This window comes from Condylura cristata, unplaced genomic scaffold (genome assembly GCF_000260355.1).
Source record: "Condylura cristata isolate star-nosed mole 26May11 unplaced genomic scaffold, ConCri1.0 scaffold00029, whole genome shotgun sequence".
Lineage (NCBI taxonomy): Eukaryota > Metazoa > Chordata > Mammalia > Eulipotyphla > Talpidae > Condylura > Condylura cristata.
The window spans coordinates 13,013,111-13,036,416 of record NW_004567130.1 but is presented as its reverse complement, the minus strand read 5'-3'; the positions used below and the strand labels follow the sequence as shown (position 1 = coordinate 13,036,416).

At 41.3% G+C, this 23,306-nt stretch overlaps 1 protein-coding gene across 3 annotated transcripts in view; it reads right to left on the bottom strand.

The window, feature by feature from the left end:
- CIT (citron rho-interacting serine/threonine kinase) overlaps positions 1 to 23,306 on the bottom strand; it is a 149,969-nt gene that overhangs the window by 95,918 nt on the left and 30,745 nt on the right. For all 3 annotated transcript variants that reach the window (XM_012731088.1, XM_012731089.1, XM_012731090.1), the window contains exons 7-8: positions 20,883 to 21,086; positions 19,336 to 19,489 (exon numbers count right to left, since the gene is read on the bottom strand). In XM_012731088.1, the coding sequence (XP_012586542.1) occupies positions 19,336 to 19,489; positions 20,883 to 21,086 (358 nt within the window). The remainder of the gene's footprint in view (positions 1 to 19,335; positions 19,490 to 20,882; positions 21,087 to 23,306) is intronic.

Genomic DNA, 23,306 nt, shown 5'->3' with positions numbered 1-23,306 from the left:
AGAACAGGCAGATCAACGAAGTACACTGCTGAGGGGAGCAGCGGGCGGGTCAGGAGAGGTCTGCCACACCATGTGGTCACCTCCGGGGTGGGTGGGGATCGAACTCATGCGGAAATGGCTTTAGCTTCTCAGTGCTGTGCTTTAACCTGCTGTGCCACCAGGGAGGGCCCAGCTTGAGGTTCTTAATATAAAATAGTTCTTGTCTGAATCAGGTCAGAGCATCTGGGTTCCTTATAGAAGCTCCTACTCAAAGCCTAGACTGAAATATCCAAAACACCTGCCACTCCCCAGCCTAGGGCCTAAAAAGAAAATGAAGAAACTAATGAACAAATGAGAGCTCAAACGCCTACCAATGACAAGAGCAAACACACCAGGATAAGACCATACAAGAAAAGAAAAGGGAGCAACTCCCAGCCTGTGCCCGTATCAACTGCAGCCCATACCCAGCACTGTATCTAGTACTTAAAAATGGTCTAACATGGAGATACAAGACTACAAGAGACTCTAAAACAAGGAGCTGATCTCAAAGAGGGGATCATGTGGAGTCTCCCACACAACTGTGGCACCTTCAGCACAGCACAGCCCAAATACCTGAATTTGCTAGGTGTGATCCCTTGGTACCCTGCTGCTCATCAGCAGGGCAAATCTCTCCCTACTACAAGCCACAAAAAATTTACAATGAGGAGACAAAGGAATACATTACAATGCCGGAACAAAAAGCTAAAAGGAGCCCCAACTCGGGGGAGCTGGGAAGCATGACAGAAGAAGGTTCAGGACAACAGTTCTGACACTGTTTATGGAACTCAAAAACAAAAACAAAAACAAAACAATGGAGGCTAGAAAATGACAACAGAAAAAGAAAAAAATACAAGGCAGCTACAATTAGAAATATTAGAGCTAAGAAACACCATAGGTGATTTAAAAAATAAATCAAGGGCTTCAATAGCAGACACACAGAAGCCATGGAGAGAATTAATGAGCTCAAAAATAAATAGTGGCGAACACATGAATAGAGAATGTAGAATGTGGAGAAAAAAGAATTATTTTTTAAAAATGAAAATACTGTAGGAGCCCTCAGACAACTGAAAGAGAAAGAACAGTCTTACCATGGGGAAGGAGAAGAGAAAGAGACAGAAAATGTCTCTTTGAAGAAGTAATCATTGCAAACCATTTCAGTCTGGGAAATGAACCTGACAGTGTGATCCATGAGGCCCAAAGAGTTCCAAACAAAATAATACCAGACAGACACACATAATGGCACATAATGACATCAAGAGACAGGGGTGGCCTATAAGGGAACAGCAATCAGACTGTCAGCGGACTTTTCAGTGGAAACTTTACAAGCACAGAGACTGGAAGGAGATACGTAAAGTACTTAAAAAAAAAAAAGAAAAAGAAAAAAAGAAAAAGACTTCCATCCCCAAATTCTTTACCCAGCAAGATTAACATTCAAGCCAGAGGAGCTTCACTGAAAAGTGAAAACTAGAATTTATTAACATCAAGCTGTACATGAAACTGAACTCACCAATCAAAATTAATGAATTTTTAAAACAAAGTCAAACTTTCTGTTGTTTACAAGAAACTCTTATTAGAGTTAAGGGTTGAAATACAAGCAAGTGGCAACCAACAACAAAATCAGGAATGGCTACGCTTATGTGAAAAGTATAGTTACTTTATCGGATAATCTGACAAAAGGAGACTTCGAATTAGGAAAGGTGTCTAACACAATAAAAAGAAGTAATGTTCATATGCACTGAATGATGGAGCATCAAGATACATAAAACAATAATAGAACATAAAAGAGATACTGATAACAACAGATAATTCTAGGGGACTTAACTTCCCACTTACAATAATGGCTCAAGAAGACAAAAAATAAGGATAAATAAATAAATAAAGCAAGAACTTTAAGTGAGAAGCTAGATGTCTAACAGACATCTACAAACACTCAACACCAAGGTCACTGCATGTTCATTTTTTTCCAGTACACATTGAATATTTTCAAGTATGGCCCATAGCTTGGTATATAAGTCAATTGTCAATAAAACTACAAAGATCAAAAAGTACAAGGTATAAAAACTCAGCAACAGTTATAAAAACCTCAAGGTATAAAAACCTCAACAATAAAACAACAATTCATAAGGGAGCAATTTATATAAACAGAAGAAGATCAAAAGACATATGAAAAAATATTCATTATTGTTTCCAATAAGGGATGGACTAAATGTACAATAAGATACCACCTCATGTCCATGAAAACAGCACATATTAAAAATATTCCCAACAAAAAGTGTCAGGAAGCAGGGAAAATGTAATCCTATTATTCTATTGGTGGGAATGTGGACTGGTGCAACCATTATTGAAAGGAATCTGGATTTGCCACAAAAAAAAACCCTAAAAATGGAAATTCAACACAAGGTATTCCTCACTCTGTCTCACCCCCCAGCTCTTGTAAGCATAAATAAAACAAATATTATAAAAAAGACTGTTATGGGGCCCTCCCTGGTGGCGCAGCGGGTTAAAGCGCAGCACTAAGAAGCTTAAGCCACTTCCGCATGAGTTCGATCCCCGCCTGCCCGAGAGGTGACCACACGGCGTGGCAGACCTCTCCTGACCCGCCCGCTGCTCCCCTCAGCAGTGGACTTCGTTGATCTGCCTGTTCTGCTCCCCACTCTGACTCTAGTGAATCCTCTCACCCTCCGCATCTCTGGCCTGTAGCCCAGTTCTGTATAAATAAATAAATCTTTAAAAAAAAAAAAAAGACTGTAAAACTGTTAGGTTCCATAGTGTTCACACAAAAGCAGCCTAAATGTCCACTGACAGACAACAAGAATAAGGGGTATATATACACCGTGGAGTATTATATAGCCATAACAAAGGATGAAATATAGTCATTTTCAATAAAATGGAGAGAATTTGAGAGAAATGTGTGCAGCAAAGCAAACCAGGACAATGAAACACTGAAAAATTACACAGCAGATAATGTGATAATGTAAAACCAGTGGGCATCAATAAGTATCATGAGGGCTCTGAAGTTAAGAGGGGGTGGGAAAGGGACAAAGGAATACAAGGGCTGATGGTAGGAAAAAACATCTTACCTTTTTTTTTTTTTTTTTTACTTTTTTCTCTTACATTTTGCTGTCTTGGTGTTCTGTTTTAGAGTGGGTTTCTTGATATTTCAATAATTAACATGCAATTAAACAAACCAACAAACCCAACAACAACAAAAAAAAAACCTGAGCTTAAATACAGCTCGTTAAACTCCTATGACCTTTAATCATCACTGTAGATTACAGACAATGGTACTGAGCTATATGTGGCAGAAGTAGGAGATGAATAACAGACTGATAAAGGACAAAGGCACAATAATAAATATTGTGTAATAATATAATGAATCAGCACTGTGCCTAGAACACAGTGGGCATCTAATATTAAATCAAAAACATTTTGCCTTCATTCTATCCACCTCTAAGAAAACAAACCCAAAAGGCACCTGAATTACTGAATGCTGGGTTCAAACTTCAAGCAAGAAGAACAGAAATTAGCTATTTTAAAATCTGAAGCACCACTGTGATCCCACTTATCTATATTATGAAGCCAGAACTGCAAAATAAGTGATGGATGTTTCTGCTGTTTGGAGGTCAGAATGGGAACGGAAGAGAATATCTAAACGGAATGATAGCAAGTTGTGCCAGTAGAGATTTTTGTGTGTGTTTGGTGCGTTCCTGAAGGAAAGTGTCATGGAGATGATTGAATCTCAAGAGTTGGTAAAAAGGAATCCTCACAAGCTGGAGTGGAGAAGAGTGCTACTTTAGAAAAGTCACAGAACAGCAGTCCGAGAGAGCTGTAGGTGTTGAGGCTGGGAAGTAAGTGGAAATCTTAGCTGGACCCTGAAGAAGAATAGGGGAGCCCTGGAATGACAGGAGATAGCTTTAGAATGCTGGGCTGACATTTGAGATGGTTTTAGAACGCTGGGCTGGTGTCAGTGCCAACACTGATAATGATCATTTCAATAGTGACAGCTGGAAGAGACTGATGCTAGAAATCTCTATAGGACTGTCTACAATAGTCAACATGACAAATTCTATACTAAAGAAGTGATAACACAGAGAGGATGTGGATTAGGAGGAGACAAGCTATAGGAAGAAGTGGCAAAATGTGACAACTGAAGGTAGAGATTTAAGGAATATCGGTGACTAACTCTGAGGATGGAAACAACTCCAGGTCAAAAAGGCTGGAATAGAAAGAACGAGATCTGCAGTATCAGGGCTCCTGTACAAGTGACCCAAAAGATCAAGCCCAGGTGTAGGCAAACAGAACTGGTCACTAGACCTACCTATGTAATTTAATCCACAAGAACAGATTACATTCTCTAGAATCCCAAGCAAGCACCCTACTTTCCTCTGGGTAGGAAGGGATCAGGTATGTCCACACATTGTATAAGAAAGTCAGAGAATCATAACAGTTCTACTTTCTAACAGACTTAAATAATAAAAACATATCCCATGTCTTTGCTTCCCAAAAGAGTCATAACGAGCCTTTAGGGTAAGGCTGATCTGGTTGGTGAGCAATTTGTACAACAGTATCTTCAAAGTAAGTGAATAAGGAAGTTAGCGTTGTTAAGGCAGACTTCAATCAATCAGGGCCCCGTCTGACTGCCAGCAGCTAAGCAGATTTCCTCTCTGGCAGATACCAGATCTTAATGGAGCTGTGTGCGCTATCTGAATCTCTCTTCTCAAAAGCCAAGTTTCCACAAAGCTGCTTAATATCAAGTTTTCAGTAAATAACTTATGTTTTCCCACATCACTAGATGGGAGATTAGATCTTATTCTAAGTAGAATTAGATTAGAGATGTTTTCTCTCAATCTGGGACTAGAGTTTAACTCGAGCCTTAACATTTCTCCTCGTTTCTGGGTCTAAGGCACCCAGGACCCACAAAAGCCAGAAACACCCAAAAGATTCTTTTCAAGCTGGTACCAGTTCTGAGCGCATTTTTCTTACAAAATTAGCTTTGAACAGATCCAGCCTTTGGCCCCAGGGGAGGCTCCAAAAACATATTAAAGAAAAAAAAAAGCAGAGGCGCCAGCTGACTGGCTTTTATCCCTAAAACTTGCTTGTTTAAGTCCCAAAACTTTCCCTCTCAGCCCCACTCCCCAAAATCACCTACTTCCAAGAACAGAGCAGATTCAATTCGTTCTTTGCTGCCCTCAAGAGATCTGTATCGCTTTTTCTCTGATTTTTAAAAATTCCTATTTTCATTTTTCTGATGAAAATGGTGCTAAGAACAGAAGTAGGAGGGCCGTGAAAGGGGCTGCACACGCTGGTGACCCTGCTTCAGCCACTAGCCGGCTCCTATTCCCACATCTCGGCCCACCCCTATCTCGTGTGCACATCTGCTCATTAAAGCAACCCTAGACAGCCAGTCCCTGCACTCACAGTGGCGGCACACCAGGATCTCTGTTCCACAGTTCTGAACCTTGGTACTGCCAACACCCAGCATTGGAGGTGGGGGGCTGTCAAGCACATGATGACAGGGTGTTCACTGGCATCCCTGGTTTCACTACCAACCCAATGCCAGCAGCATCTCAAGTCACAACCCCCAAGAATCCCTGCGGGCACTGCCAAATGTCCTGAGGACAAAATCATTCCCTGTAGAGAAGCATCCCTGCAAAGAGAAGAACTTGAAAAAACTGATAACCACGACACCCTCATCACACCTACAAAATGAACAGTCACTCCTTATGGAATCGAGTACCATATTTGGGTTGGGTTTTTCTCCCAGCTGTCCCACGAATGACAGCTGGCTTGTTTAAGTCAGGATCCAAACAAGGCTCACACAATGACTTGGTCAGTGTCTTTTTTAACCTGTCATGCTGCCTCCGTTTTTCTCTAATGTCATTTATGGGCTTAAGAACTGGATCGTGTGGCCCGGCAGAACTCCCCGCACCCTGGCCCTGGCTGACTGCATTCTTGTGGTGTCACTGCACACAGTTCCCTGGGCCCTCCCCCACTTTTCCTACATACTGGCAGCTAGATTCAGGCCTCCCAAGTCTCCATATTCAACTGTCTGGGCAAGATGCTCACCAGATCGTCATACCCACGTACTGCCAATGACATTAGAGGGCACATGGTGTCCCTATCTCCCTACTTTTTGCTGATGATAAGGAGGATCCATGGCTCTGATGATCCCAGCCCTCCAGCACAAAGTTCCCCCTAATATTTTACTTCGTGTTTTTAGCAGCCACTGATAATCACTGCCTAGAAACGCAGCTTCCGTGAGGACTGCGAAGTGGTTGCTTTTTAATTTCATCATCCTGTCTACACTTCTTAGCACACTAACAATTCTGTGACCCTGGAATACAGCTCACATAGGAAGGCAGGATGGATGTGTGGTTCCTGCACTAAATTTACCAACATTTGGAGTGATGAGTTGAGGGGAGGCCTCAGTAGCCTCCAGAAGTGACCAAGGAGACTTCTTGTTCGGCATCGTTATGAACTCGTGAATTTTTATATATTTTATCTGTTTCAAGCAACTGCAACCATTCTGATGCTCATATGATCCCATCCTAGACCAGAAGTCCCTCTACCAGAAATTCCTGCCAGAAAAAAAGTCACATTAGATTCTACTTTTGGCTTTGGGGGATTCCAGTTCTAGTTCACAGAAGCTGGAACAGCAAATACAAAACCACCACTACACACCCTCTACTAAGAGTAGAGCACATACAACCCCCCCCCACACACACACAACTACACACGCAGAGGCACGCCCTGAGGAGCTGCGCTTCACTTTATTCTACTTCAGATGGATGTTGCATTTTTTGTGGCCACCCCTTGTGCAGCAAGTCTGCGGACAGTCTCCAACAGCACGAGCTCACTTTGTGTGCCTGCCTGTGTCGCGCTGAATTGTGTGTATTGTTTATAGCCATGAAACTACTGTTCCTACCCGGCAACAGTGCCGCGTAAACAGACATGAATAAGCACTGGGAAACCCAAAAGACTGTGAGACTTACAGAGGTGGTCTGGAACCTACCTGCAATAATGTCACCAAGGTGCACCTGAATGTGTGTGTGTTTGGGGGGGGGGAGGTGCATGCACACATGTTTAGAATTTCTTAATTAAAAAAAAGGAAAGCCTCTCTCCACAGCTAACTGTATAGCTCCTAAGATATGAGTGACTCCACATCAATTATTGGAGCGTCGGCACCACGTGGAGGATCTAGACAGACAGCTCAATGGTGCAAATACTTTGAAAAGTTTGGTGGTTTCTTAAAAATAAGCGTAACCAACTGCACAAATCTGGCCATTCCACACCTGGATAATTCAGAGGAATGGACACAGGTAGCCACTGACGCCTGCAGGAGGCCACGAACAGAAGGTTTTTTCAGGGCCTCCCAAGTGGCCTAGGGGTTAAGTCATAGTGCTATCACCTCTACAGCCTGAGTGCAATCCCCAGCCAGGGAGCTGACCCCCATGGCGCAGCAGACCTCTCCTGTCTCTGCCACTATTCCCCTTAGCAGTATATTTCAGTATATCAGCCTGCTCTGCTCCCCACTCTTGTCTCTGATGAATCTCTCTGGCTTATACCCCACTTCATCTACACAAAATACTTTTAAAATATATAAAATGTAATGTTTATTTAAAAAAAAAACTTTATTTCAGAAAGTCAAAAAGGAAACCCAAAGTCTAAAACAGATGACCAGAGAAACAGGCTGTGAACTAGCTGTACAAAGCACTGCTCTTTTGCAATAAAAAGGAAGGAACTAGCTAACACATGTTATATGGCGCAGATGAATCTCAGAATAATTATGTTGAAAGGAAAAAGTTAGACAAACTAAATACATATTATATGACTTGATGTATATAAAGCTCAGAAAATACAAACTAAACTACAGTGACAAAGGGCAGGTCAGTCTTCCTGGGAACAAGGGAGAGGACGGGGAGAGATGGTACGGAGCTGGTGTGTGCTGAAGTGATACTGCATTATAACATTATACAGCTCTCAGATGATCACTGCTGAGAATTAGCGTGTATCTTTTTTTTTTTTTTTGGCACATTTTTCTTTTTTATTTGCTATTTATTTATGCATCATTCTTCATTTTGTGCATTTTTTCATCTCGGTTGTAAAACTTGTGGACTTCCCACCACCAATTTACCCATGTGCCATCACCATAGTCCAGGCACTCTTCCCACCCCAGTTTTGATCCTATTCCCCTCTCTACCTCTGTAAAATGTCTCTAGTTTATAGTTGTTTACTTTATTACGATTTATTTGTTGTTGTTTTTACTTTATTAGCATTTATTTGTCCCCTGATCCCTTATGCTCCTGCTATGAGTGAAACCATCAATATTTTTCCTTTTCTTTCTGGCTTATTTCACTAAGCATGATCCCTTCCAGCTCCATCCATGTTGCTGCAAATGGCATGAGTTTATCTTTTTTGATTGCTGAGTAATATTCCATTGTGTATATGTACTATATCTTTTTAATCCAGTCATTTATTTTTGGGCATTTGGGTTGATTCCATGTCTTTCCTATTGTAAATAGAGCAGCAATAAATATGGGGATGCAGGTGTCTTTTTGAGTCAATGTTTTTTGTGTCCTTTTGATAGATACCTAGGAGTGGGATTGCGGGGTCATAAGAAGCTCCATTTTAGCAGTTTGAAAAACCTCCAAGCAGCTTTCCATAGTGATTGAACCAGTTTGCATTCCCACCAGCAGTGTAGTAAAGTTCCTTTCTCTCCACATCCTCACCAACATTTGTTGTTGCTAGTTTTTTTACGATGTCCCATTCTCATTGGTATGAGATGGTATCTCACTATGGTTTTAATCTGCATTTCCCTTATTACAAACTATATTGAACATTTTTTCAGATGCCTGTTGGCTGCCTGCATTTCCTCTTTGGAGAAATGTCTCTTTAGTTCTGCCTATTTTTTTGACGGGGTTGTTCACTTTATTTTTGTTGAGTTTAGTCAGCTCTTTTTATATCTTTGTGACCAGTCCTTTGTCATTAGTATTGTGTGCAAAAATTTTCTCCCCATCAGTGGAGTGTCTCTTTGTTTTGTGTAATGTCTCTTTTGCTGTACGGAAGCTCTTTAACTTGGTCTAGTCCCAGCTGTTTATCCTTGCCTTCACTATTCTTGCTTTGGTGATGTATCTTTAAAGATGTTACTGAGGTGCATGTTGTGTAGTGTTTTTCCCATGTTTTCTTCTAGATATTTTATGGCTTTGGGTCTTATGACTAGTTCTTTAATCCTTTTCAAGTTGGTTTTTGTCCATGGTGTAAAATAGTAATCTAGGAAGTCCTAGCCAGAGCAATAAGAAATCCAAATAGGGAAAGAAGTAAAACTATCTCTATTTGCAGACGATATGATAATTTACATGGAAAACCCTAAAAAACTCCATAGAAAAACTAATCAAAACAATTACCCATTTAGTAAGGTAGCAGGATATAAAATAAACACACAAAAGTCAGTAGCCATCCTGTTACACAAACAACCAATCAGAAGTGGAAATCAAAAAAAAAAAAAACCATCCCTTCACAATTGAAATAAAAAAATCAAATACTTGATAGTAAACCTAACAAAAGAGATAAAAGAACTATACAAACAAAATAATAAAACACTGTTAAAAGACATACAAGAAGACACAAAGAAATGGAAAGACATCCCCTGCTCATGGATTGGAAAAATTAACATCATTAAAATAGCCATCCTTCCAGAAGCAATATACAGATTTAATACTATTCCAATAAAAATCTCAATGACATTCTTCTAAGAAATAAAACAAATATTGATGAGATTTATATGGAGCCACAAAAAAACCTCAAATAGCAAAAACTCTCCTGACTAAAACAAAAGAGAACAGAGGCATCATGCTCCAAAACTTCAAGCTATACTACAAAGCCATAATAATCAAAACTGGAATAAGAATAGACATACAGATGTGAATAGAAAACCCAGATATAAGCCCACAGGCTTATGGCCAACTAATCTTTGACAAAGGAACAAAGAATATGCAATGGAACAAAGAAAATTTGTTCAATAAATGGTGCTGGGAAAACTGGGCTGCTATGTGCAAAAAAAAAAAAAAAATGAAGCTAGTCTCATCCTTTAACATGTTCCTGCCCCATGGGAGGCTAATCTGAGCCATCAGGGCCTGTATCTACCAGAAGTCAGTGGCCCTGCACTCCAAACACGCGGATGAGGCTGCCACTTGCTCAGGACCACTGTGGGGAAGCCTCCTGTCCATGAGGGAAGGTCATACTTCTCTGGCTGGCAGGGTGGGTGTGTTGGCCAGAGTCCAGTATCCAACGCTGTATTAAGCACTTGTCTTGCCAAGAGTAAAAATGGATATTTTGGCCTCCATCAGGCTATCAGTTCTTTGCGTGTGTCCTTTGTTAATCAGAATTTGAAAATGAGGGAGGGTGGTCTTAGACCCCCAAAGTGCCAAAGCCCAGCGGTGTCCTTCTCTTTGCCTCACCACAGGATCAGTGGAGTTGGCCTCATGTGTTGTCTTTGATGTGAGACAATGATAATCATGTCCAAGGCCTCGGCCCTCACCACCTGGCCCCCTACTCTGTTCCTAGACTTTACCTTCCTTTGTCTTCTGCCAACCCAACCCTTTGGTTCTCGCCAACTGTTCCTTCAGAAAATGAGCATAAATGTAATCACCACACTTCATAGAATTGACTAGAAAGTTGGCTGCTGAATACACTCCCAGATGTTTAATAAAATTTTGAATCTTTGGCCAAATCATTTAGTGTTTTTTTTTTGGGGGGCTTGGTTCTAAAATTGATTTTGATGTTTTCTAGCAAATGAGGATTTAAGAGTTGAAAACTTGCATTTATGGGGTCTCCTACCAAACTCACTACCTGTTTTCCATCTTCTACTAGAAAAGGTATTAACTGGGCTCAGTTAGAACTGACGTGTCAAGCTGGAGTTCAGCACTGACCACTGGCTGGTATGGTCCTGTAAAAAGGAGCCATCTGGAAGTCGCCATGACAGGAACTGGTAGAACATGGTCTCATTTATGGGGAACCCAACCATAAGGCTCCTCAGGAATCATTATCCAGAAAAGCAGGTATTTTCTGAGACAAGCTCTCTGTGCTGTTTTCTCTTGGGACTGAGGCTCTGTGATTGGCCATGTTCTCCATTTTGCTTCGGCCACTCGAAGGTGGAGTCCTGAATCCATCCTCCTCTAGCACCCTGACAGGGACTGTTCAATGCTGCCTTAGCCCTGACTTTACTTCCTTCCCCTGAGACTCCCTTCACCCAGAATTCTACATTTGTTTATTTTTATTCTTTTTACATTGCAATTATCTCTAAAATAAGCCAACTCAATTTCTCTCAGAGAAAAACAGTCTAAGATCAGTTTTTACATCTCTGGATACAGCTTCTAAATTCAGGCTAGAAGGGGGATATCCTATAATCTTAATTCATAAACACTTAGCTCTTTTTAGCCTGTATTCTCCTATCAATCACTTATTCTCTAAAAACAAGACAGCCCCCAGAGGTACATAAGTATTTGCTGGCCTGGCCCATTAGAAACTCCAAGAACCACTGACACCATCTCTTCATTACTCTTTCTTTATGTTGTAGCAGGTGGTACCCACATGCCCCTGGTCTGGGAAGTTGAGTTGCTGCCATCACTACTAAAGCATTCCGCTTTCTACCCTCCTCTTCCTCATGCTGGTCCCCCCACTCCTCTCCTCACTTCCTTTTGCCTGAAGTGACTGAGGGGGTCTCTGACAGGGAGACAGACTTAAGGCAAACAGAGAAGCACATCTACCATCTTTCTCAAACTAGCTTAGAAAACAAATCAGAGCCTAGTGCCTACTCACATAACAAAAACTCCAAACAGGCAGATTTTTAAAAGGCCCAAAACAAACCCAAACACACAAGCCACACAAGTCACTGAGATAATTCTATTCTAAAAGAACACTACAAAGAAGTGAAATATTCATGATAAAACTGTGAGGGATTTTCACTTGGGGAAAGCAAGTACAGCTCACTGACAGACATGGAAGGGTCTCTAACACTTCTCCTTTGTTTATATCACTGATACAGGAAAATAACCTGACAATAAGAACTCTTGAAATCTTGGGAGGCAAGATGTAACAATGTTGTTAAGAGTATAGACTGTGCTGGTGTTTATATTAGCATAGAATATTCTGGAACAAGAGACAAGAAAGTGACAATAATACTCAATAATACACAGGGAGACATTTTTGGAGTCATTTTTGGATGTCACTGTTGCAAGGAGGAGACCTACTGGCATCCATAGGTAATCACTACACATCCTACAACTCATATACCCAAAACAAAGGATGATCTGGTCCCAAATGTCAGTAGCACTGAGGTCGAGAAAACCTGTTCTAAGTAAATAGAAAACACAAAGTGGGTCCTCTTGATCAGTACAAGACTATAAATCTAGATTTTAGAAGTAAGTCATCAATAGAAAGTTGTCCTTTCCCAGGTTAGATCTGAAGGGTGGGGAAGGTAGATGGGTTAGCACAAAGAAAAGAATGCTGTGCTTGGAAGGGGCCCTGGCTCGTAGTCTATCACTTGTATAAAGTGCAGCACATATGATTTAGTAAGTCAGTGGGTGACCTCCTAAGCACTCAAGTTTCTATCATTTTAAGGTTTACCAATTTAATAAGACCACAATGCTATTTTTAAGTAAAGAGGCTACAGCTTAGACTATAAGCTCCATGAAGGCAAGACTGTAACCAAATGTGTTCATCAGCAGAGCCATATCACCTTAATGCAGCACTTGCATACTACAGATAATCAAATATCATTTGGGAGATTCAAAAATGACTGCAATGCCAAGTGTACCGACCTGGACCTAGATCAAACCACTCGCTAGTGTGATACAGTTTATTATTTGTTATCAACACATACCCTATTATTATTAACAGTGACTCTCCTGAGGCATGCAGTGTACTGTAGAAAGAACGTTGCTCTCAAACCACACAGACCTCAACTTAAATCAGGTATCACTTGCTGCATGAACTGGGAGAAGGTACCAATGTCCACATCTGTAAAAGGGATAGAATAAGCCTTATTTCTCACAAAATTGCTTTGAAATGCTACAGTGTGCTATACTTAACCACCTAACAGTTGACACAGAATAGGTGCAAGTAAAACTAAACCAGTATTTTCTGTCATACTGAAGGGATGGAGCAAAACATCCAGAAAGATACAGGCTTATTCCTGCACACAATAGGTAAGAATTTCACTCAAGACAGGAAGCCAGAGAATGCCTCCCCTCTGTACCAAAGGCCAACATCCCTCAGGCTTATTGCACAACCACAGGATTGCATACTTGCAATTTCACTCTTTCCATCCAGGGCCAGATAGCAGATAATGACCATCAGAACAGAAAGGAGACCTGTTTGGCAGGCAACAATCTCAGTGTTCATTACCACCACTGAGCCACTATCAGATCAAAATGAAACATACTCCTTGGGAACAAATGTAAAGGACCTGAAGACTCAGATTAGTTTTATAAGAACTGTGCAAGAAAGGTCCTGCCAGAGAAAAGATCTTTGTCATCATGACAGACAATACACATTCTCTAACACATGAACCTGAGATGTTCTGGGAAGTAAGCTATTATCAGCACTCACATCGTGCAATCTTCACTTTTGAGACATGGCAGTTGTGGATGAAAGGTGCAAGCACACCAGTTCCATTGGCTTTACTAAGCCTTTGGGGAAAGATATTAAAAGGATGTTGTCAGAAGATACACCAGCAAGCAGTTTTCCCATTGACCAGACACATGATGCTGGTAAATGTGAGCCTAACCCCAAAGCCATGGAAGAGGCATTGTTATTGGTTTTAGCTTTTTTAGAAGCCTAGAAAATCAGGTTGGTACAACCAGACTGCTGCCCAATATCTGAGTCATCACCAGAATTGAACAACCCAGGGCATTCAGTACTTGAGAAGTCTCCTACTGATACTTGAGAAGCAGGTTTGAAATAATGATAATAATAAACAGCTCAAAATTCCACCTTATGTTTGATCGTGTGAGGCTAAGAATGAAATATCAAGGTCATGGGTAACTGATGGCCCATGGATAGGGCAGTAACTCACCACAGTTGTTGACCTGCTGGGAGAATGATTTCCTGAACTGGGTCAGGTTCCCTGTTGATGTGGTGTTGCCCACAGCAACCACAAGAGGCAAGGACCAGGGGTGCAAAGATGCTCCTGGGACCTCAATGTTAAAACCAAAGCAGATCCTAATTTCTCTCAGTGGCCACTCCCATTCTGTCATTCATAAATTTATCCAGATCCCTCTTAAATCTCATTTATATATGCTACTGGGACCACCCCTTGAGATAATGAGTTTTAGAAGATGATTACCTGCTGTGTTAAGCAGTACTTCCTTTCATGGGTTACAACAAGAAAAAGAATTAGGGATAAAACAGCAGAGAGGCTAATGTTGCTTTCACAAGGGACAATCTCATGTGTGGCAAGTGGAAGCAGTCTGTTGCCTGGAACCATAGAGTATTTAAGCAGAAACCATACACCAAGGAAACTTAATGATTTTAAGTGTTTCAGTTGATGAAGGTCACTCAACATGTAATTATGAAAAACAGGACATAATTTATGTTGGTTAGCATTACCTACTTGAAAGACAGTTCAAGTAGCATAGAATCCAATAATATTTTCAATCTGTAGGGATCAGAGGTTGGTAAAAGCCAGAAAAATCTGCTAAGAGACATTGAAACTAATACCATGGCTGTCTTAATCAAAAGGGAGGCCACAGACCCTCCAGAAAAAGAGACCAGCAATCCCCAGTGAACATGAAGATTCAGCCACTGGCTGAGGTACACTAAGCATCTATGCCAGGATCAGTCCCTTCGACTACAAATGCTTTAATTGCAATATGGTACCCTAGATTGATTCCTGGCATAGGAAAAGGGACATGAGTGGGGAAACTGGTGAAATCCAAATAAAATCTGAAGTTTAATTGATAGTAATGTACCAATATTAGCCTTAGTTTTGACAAATGTGGCAGTTACATAAGACAGTTACATAAGGGGAAACTAAAAGAAGGGTATACAGGAACACCCTGTACTGGCTTTGCAAATTTCTATAAATCTAACATTATTTCAAAGTAAAAGGCTTACTAAAATCAAGAGAAAAAATATCAAAGCAAACATATTGCATGATTCTTCAGGGCCTCTATGCTAGAAGTTAGAGATCAAAAAAAAACATCAAGAATTTTAAGAATCAGAATTCAGGGCAAAGGACACAGGAAGACAATTTTTCAGAGAGAACATACAAGTAGCCAAGAAGTACATAAAAAGATCCTCGACATCACTAGTCACCTGGGAAATGCAGATCAAAACCACAAGAGATCATCTCATACCTGTTAGAATGGCCATGATCAGACAGACAAGAAATAACCAAGTGTTGGCAAAGATGTGAAGAAAAGGTAGACTTGTTGGAGGAATTGTAAACTGGTGCCACCACTATGGAAAACAGTAAGGCAGTTCCTGAAGAAAACTAAAAATATAATTACCATCAGATCCAGTCATTCCTCTTCTGGATAAAGAGCCAAAGTTAATGAAATCAAGAACTCAAAAGAGGTGCCTGAACTCCAATAGTCATGACAGTGTTACCCAAGAAAGCCAAGATACAGAAACAACCCCATGACCATGAGTGGATGAACTGATAAAGAAACTGGCATTTGCACAGCTGAAAGAGAGGGATAAATCCTGAGAAAAGGATCACTAGGTAATCTAGTCACTGTGCAAACGCCATCGCAAGTAACTACCCCCAGCTGGATGGGTTAGCCTGCTCCTCAGTCAGACTGTATGGGAGAACCTGTTAGGGACGCCATCTAATATATGGTCCATCATCAATCGAAACATCATTGATATATGAATGCACATACAATGGAACATTTACTCAGCCTTAAAAAAGAAGGAAATCCTGCCATCTGCAAAAAGCATAGCTGAAACTGCAGGACATTATGCTAAGTTAAATAAGCCAGAGAGAAAAAGGAAAGAGCTGCATGATCTCCCTGTACATGAAATCTTACTGTAATTTTAAATGTTTTTCTAAAGATTTATTTTATTTATGCATACAAGAACTCAGGTGTAGGACAGAGGTATGGGAGGTGAGAGGGTTCACCAGAGACAGAGTGGGGAACAGCACAGACAGATATACTGAAATACACTGCTGAGGGAAGCAGCAGGAAAGACAGGAGAGGTCTGCTGCCAGGTGTGTGAACTCCCTGATCAGGGCTCAAACCCATTCCACAGTGGCTGGTAATAGTTTGATAGCATGAGACTTTAACCCCTGCATCACCAGGGAGCCCCTGGATGTGAAATCTTAAAGAAGTTAAATACATAGAAGCAGGAAGTAGAACAGAGGTTATCTGAAGTGGAGAGGTAATGGCAATGGGGACATGTGGGTCAGAATGTGATGTTGAAAATATGTAGGGTGATAAATCTAGAGAGTTAATGCACCATATGACTATTATTAATAATGCTAACAGACTGCTTAGAGAATACATCTCACTATAAAAAAGAAAAAGAAAAAAGGTAACTAAGTAAGGGAAGAACTGTTACTTTGACTATAGAAATTATTTCCCTATATATGCATGTATATCAAATCATGCTATTATCTTATACATACATAGTTTTCATTTAAAAAAAATGACTGGAAAAAAAATCAGAATTCAGTTGAATGAGAATTCCCTGAAAGGAATGGAATGGGGAGAAACGTGGGGAAAGCAGGTGTCAAAGCTAAGGAAAAGACAAGTGGCTACTTCTCATTAAGCAGACAGCCACTGAAGGGCATGGTGTGAGCAAGAGTGAAGACGGTCTACACTACACTGACCTATTAAAGTTATCTCATCCCAAAGATGACCGTGACCTTCCAAAAGACAGACCGCTGGAAGACTAGGTGCTTGAGTGGTGTGGTGAACATACCTCTGAAGGGGGGTGAGACTACTCCCCTATGTCACGTACAGTGTTCTATATTAATGTTAGCTCGATTAAGAAAAATGTTACCAAAACAAAAATTAAGTCATTGAAAACAAAAGAGAGGCTTCGTGGTGGAGCTAGGGGCCACATTCTGAGTTGACGTGTGTGCCTAAGGGCTCTGCATCATTTATAGAATATACCTGGAAGCCCCAGCTAGTCTAAGTGTGGAAGGAAAAGACTAGAACAAAACCTGAGGGTCCAACATAATACCAAAACACTACCAAGGTTTACCAAAACACAAAATAAAGTTATCTGGGCACTTGATCACCACTCACTGATTTACTCTAGTGGAAATAGTTGTTAAGCATAATCAGCAAGGGCATGCATAAAAAAAAATAATTCACTGCTCATTCAAGAAGATTACAGCGAGATAAAATGGCAAGGCAAGAGAAGATTAAGTACTTGAACTGTATTTAAATCTTTCATCTGCATCAAATCTTTCGAAGGGCAAAGAAAGGAAGACTGCAGTGAAAATATCACTAATTAAAAATGCTAATAATCCTTGAAGATTTGGGGTGGGGGAGGGTATGCCGAAAAAATTAAAAAAAAAAAAGAGCATTGTCAGAAGAAAGCAAAATTTTCAGGGCAGCTTCACAGAAATGTGGCTCCAATATTTTGGCAGGAGGTGAGAGAAATGCTCAAAATGGCTTCAAATGTACTCAAACCTGCCAACTGAAGATGCCCAAGGTGATAATGACAACAGAGCTCCAACCCGAGCATGGTTTGACACCCAAAAGGGGGTTCCACTTCCCTCCATTCCTAAAAATAACACACACGCACAAAGAGGCCAGCGGCTTTTCCACTAGCTCCAATCTGTGCTGACTACTGGGTCAGGTCATTAGGTCACTTTCAGTAGAGACTAAATCCAAGACATAAAACAGTTTTTTAAAAAAAACATCAGTTTGTAAATAAAACAAGCATTTTAGCTTTGTGGATAAGAAATCAGGTCTTTGTACTGAATTTAGTTTGTGTTTGTTGATTACAACGTGTTGTATGAATGAATCTATTGAATGTGAGTCATAGCTTCACATGTCAACTGTTAGCGAGGGAAGCAAATGAACACGGAGCAGGGTCTATAGTTTTAGTGCAAGCGTGGCCATTAGCAGAGCATCTTAGGCACAATGCACACAGCTGAGTCTTTTTCCCAAACTGCCAGGGAAATACCTAGGTCCATTTTTTTTCCTCTGGGAAAAAACCCGTCACAGGCCTCCCTGGTGGCCAAGGGGTTAAGTCACCACTATTACATCTATGGCCTAATTTCAATCCCCAGCCAGGGAGATGACCCACAAAAGGTGCAGCAGACTTCTCCTGTAACAGGGTGGTCCCCAGGAAAATGGGAAGTTCCAGGTTCCCTGCCCCACCCAAGGAAGGGTAGAGCACAGCAGGGAGGCGAAGAAGACAGAAAGGAGCCTGGGGAAGGAAGGAAGCAGGATGGGGGGCGAGGAGGAGCCCTGGAGGAGGCCCGGGGAACAGAGACGCCTGCAGAAGCTGCGCCTGCTTCTTGGTCCTGAGCTGGTTGAAACAGGTGCGGATGGGAGACCCAGGGGAGGTTGCCAGTGAGGCTCTCTTGATTGGATCTTGCTCTTTTCCTTCCAGACTTGCCTGGCCCCTTCTGCAACTTTCCCGTGGGTCCCCACCAGGAGATGCCTTAGATGTGGCAACCTTTCCAGTCTTAGAAGTGCTGCTTTGGGCCAGCCCTGTTTGGCTGGGCATTTATCCCCAAGGGGATGGGTAACTTCAGGTGCTTGATTTGAGAACTATATTCTTCCCTTTTCTGTTTGGTACACTGATTGTATTAAAGTTCCTTTCCATTGAAGGTGTTACATACCTGAGTATGTTTGGATGCAGTAGATAGCAGAACCTATTTAGAGTGGATAGGTTTGGATTCTGGGGTGCCCCTCCCTCTGTCCTGTAACACTCCCCTTAGCAGTACATTTCTGTCAATCCACCTGTCCTGCTCCCTGTCTGTCTCTAGTGAATCCTCTCACACCCCAACCCCAGCATCTCTGCCCTACACTCCAGTTCTTTTACACAAAAGATAAAGAAAAAACATGTCAAACCAAGTGACAATCTTCCAATTTCATCAATCTGTACCTCTAACTTACTGAGGAGTAATACTCGAAAGGTCACATGAACACAATTTGATAAATGATATATGGCAGACTTGTGCCAACAATTTTAACAAAGAATTTTTACTCAAAGTCAGTTACATGACTAGACTTTTATAGAGCTGTTGATAATGAGAGCCTTTACATATACCACTTAGACAAGCTTCTGTGGGCTAGGCTAATTTCAGATAGTTCTTAAGCATTTTCTATCATCAAAGAAACTACTTACAGTTACGAATGTTGTTCCAGTCGATCTTAGAGAAGAAAGGATGACAGCAAAGGCCTTCAAACTGCAGTCTCTCTCTCTGGCCACACAACAAACTTTGCATCAGATCAAGTAATTCACTGCTGATTTGGGGATCGTCCGGAAACTTCAAAAAGCGCTATTCCAAACAATAAAATAGTTATTTCTTAAGCAAATTCAGCTTCTCGGGTCTGAAAGTTAAGAAGGTATTTTTCATGTGTGCAAGTCTATTTCTTATTTTTTTAAAGAAGGCAGTTTTCTGTCCTCTGAACTTTGGATCAAAGGCATGTTCTCCAAATAAATGATCTGTTCACACCAACAGGCCTTGTCTCCTGGCAGGGGCTCCCCACCCCTCCCGACTGCGCCTCGCACCTCTCCTGCACCTCTCCTGTCTCATCTCGCCGACTCCCCATCTTGCCCCTGGCTGACCGACAATGATGAGCTATTTAAAGCTGCCTGAAAGAATCACTCTCTTGTCTCTGTCTCAAACGCCCTGCCTAACCCGCCTTGCCTTCCGCACATACGTCTTCTGCCCTCCCTCCCTCCATGTGCTCCCAAACACCTTTGCATATGCACAATAAATTCTGACTTCTGTGTGATGGCGGAGATCAAGGCAGAGAGCGCCTTCTCCTTGCTAATCACTGTGAACCTGGCAGCTGCCAGGAACCTTCAGCAACACACTCATTGTGGAGGGAGTGGATTGAAAAGGGAGTAAGTGCGCCCCAAGAATCATGTAAGGGAAAACTGGAATTCAGGGGTGACAAGAATAACAAATAATATACATATGTTAAAATATGTATAGTTGATACATTTAAAAACAGTATTAAGCACTCTGGAAAGATAAAATTGGGAGAGATTCAAGACTCTTTTCCTTTTGGCTGAAACTAAACCATACATTTTATCCTACCCTTAAGAAATGGGCTGAATATAGTAGCAAGCACAGTTACTCAAAAATAGTTTCAATTCTACTTTATATTTCCCATATATATTATTCATGCATTCATTCAATTCTACTATCATATTCAATAGCTAGTAGTAGTAAGCAGCAGTTGAGCACATATCAAGACCATGGGCCTCCAAATTAGACTCCTCTGTTATTTTGGGCAAGTTACTTAACTTGCCTTGGTCTCATTTATAAAATGAGAATACTATCTACTTCACAGGGTTGTTTGAGTATTTATTGAGTCAAATAAACTATATTTCATCAATGTGAAGATTCATGTCCACATTTATCAGCACTAAAATCAAAATGTATTTTCTCAGCAATGCAATCACACATTGATTGGCTCAGTGTTTCTTTTTTAATGGTACATAAAACAACAGCATAGGCTTCCAGTTTCTGGCAGCTGAGAGTCAATGAAATACAATTAACAGAGTGTCTAGGACAGCTTTTGGCACCAAGTAAGGGCTATGTAAGTATTTGCTATTGTTATTATGATACAATACTGCCAGTTTACACATAAACGCTCATGCACACCATGTTTAAATAACATTTTTCAATATTACTTTGAAATGCACTAATGGCTCTTTACCTGGAAATTCATGATGTTGCTGAAGGTTCTGGCAGAGGTGCCCTCAGTGAATGGGGACCTTCCATAAACCATCTCATAAGTGATAACTCCCACAGACCACCAGTCACAGGCCAGCCCATAGACGCCCTTTCCGTCCCCATTCATCACGGTCAGCACTTCCGGCGCCATATAATCTGGGGTCCCAATGGGGAGTTTGGCATTCACCTGGAAACCCACAAATAAAATGAGCACAGCAAACTTTCAATGATCCTCGAGTAGCTTGCCAACAGCTTCATTTCAGACACAAGCTATTTGCCACTGATTACTACTCTCCCAAGCACTTAGACCTCTGTCAAGTGGCACACTGTCAGGAAATGCAAAAGTTTACTAATTAAAAAAAAAAAAAAAAGCACATAATATTATAGCATCCAAAGCCAAATCAACGAGTTAATGACATGTACCCTTCCGTTACACAAATCAGAGTGGGATCTACACCTGGAAAGGAAGAGGGCTTCCTGGGAACATGTTACTGATAGGACAGAAGCGCTCTTAAAAGAATAGCATAATGATACTAAATCCTATTTAGAAGGTCAGCCTACCCATTATTGGAAGAAACTGGCAGCTAGCTAGCTGGCAAGCCAGTGTTAGAAACGTGCTGAGATTATTTCAAGTTTAAATATCTGGAATCGATATCGTGACTATAGCCCACCCACAGAGCAAGACATGATAAATACCTTCCACCCAAGGCCATATATTAATGAGCTCATTTTCCTCAGCACCCTCCCCCCACTCCTCTTCCTGTAGGTCCCTCTCCACTGTTCAGAGACCCAGGGTCCTCCAGTCCAATGGCCCCCAAGCAACTGACCTTGGCCAAGAAAGATTAGGACAACTTCGGTCTTTTCATAAAGTTAATAGAGCCATGGAAAGAACTACCCCTTTTGCTAAGAATGTGTCCTTTTGGCTGTTTCAGTGTTTAAATGTCCTGTTTCTTCAGAGAATGCTGATGACAGAGCAGGTCTTCTGCCCTTCTAGCACCCTCCCCTTAACGGACAACCTAATAATTGGCAAACTTTTTGGTTTTCAAAATTGTTTTGAAGTTTCATCAAATCATGAAATTTGAAGTCTAAGGGTCATCTAATGAATGTTCTTCCCCGTCAAAACAGAGAGGGTGTGACCATCACATGCTATGCTGAGCAGCTGTTCAGTCACTCCACATCTGAGTGGTTTCTCACACACTGACAGTCACGTGGTGCTGAAGTACTTCCTCCCCACTAACGGGTGTTAAGTACCCCTGAGTGAGTGCAGAGATTTTATAGGAATGGTTGCATCCCTTTAAGGCTGGGATCGATACCAAAACAGTCAATTCCCTTTGTTTTGATCTGACTGGGAACTGGGAGGAAAGTGAATATTTGGAGGGGCCCTTGGAAGGTCTCCCTGCTCCAAAGATGAAGGCCTGAGCTCTCCCAGCCTGTGACTTACTTCTTGTCCATTCTCTGTCGCCGCTGTTATAGGAAACAAATTCATCTTCATTACTCCTCTTCTCTCAAATCCAACCATAGATTTTTTCCAAATCCTAAACTCAGAAAGCACTGTGGCACAATAATTCCTAACACCAGGCAGCCATCGGTTTAGGTATTAGGATTTCCACTGCAAGTACCTACTTGGGAAAGCTAAGTGGTCACAGCACCCAGGAAACTCCCCAGGCCTATACTGATGGACAGAAATGGGGAGAAAGGAGAAAACAGTCTAAGACAGAATGACAGGTGCCATATGCCTGGAGAATAGAAAATGGCTTAAGGTAAGGGGGAGCCTTGATGCTGGGCAATGTAAGCTAAGATGCTGTCTTTGTTATATGGGTTCAGCATAGGATTAGCTTTAAACTACAGGGTTTTGGTTTAAAAAAAATCCTCAACACTGACAGTGAGCAGTAGATATTTTTTAAAATGCAAAATAGGAGGAAAAAAGACCATCTTAGTTTGACTAGACACTGGTAATGCCGCTGTATCACTGATTAAATGCTTACCCTTTACGCCTAATTACGCTAATTACTTGCAGGACTATTAATACACAGCCGTCTAATATGCATCATTTACACTTGTTGGATTTCTTTTATCATCAGGCTTCACTATTTGAGCATATTCAGCTCTCCTTGTTTGCAGCTCACAAGGTTAGGTCACTTGTTCCCAACTGAAGAGTTCAAAGAAACCTGCCTGGGTCAGGTTTATCAGCATGTCCCAGCCAGAAAGTACAAACTGTCAATGCCCCACTCTCAAACTAATATGATTAGCCTCAATGAAGAGAGTGAGGTAACTCCCCAAATAATGCTTGCCCCAGAACAGTATGATTATACATTTATGGCCAACCACTTTGTAATATTCTAAAATTTATTAGACTAGAAAGCTATAAAAGGTTCTACAGTACTTGTTAGTAATTAACAACAGGATT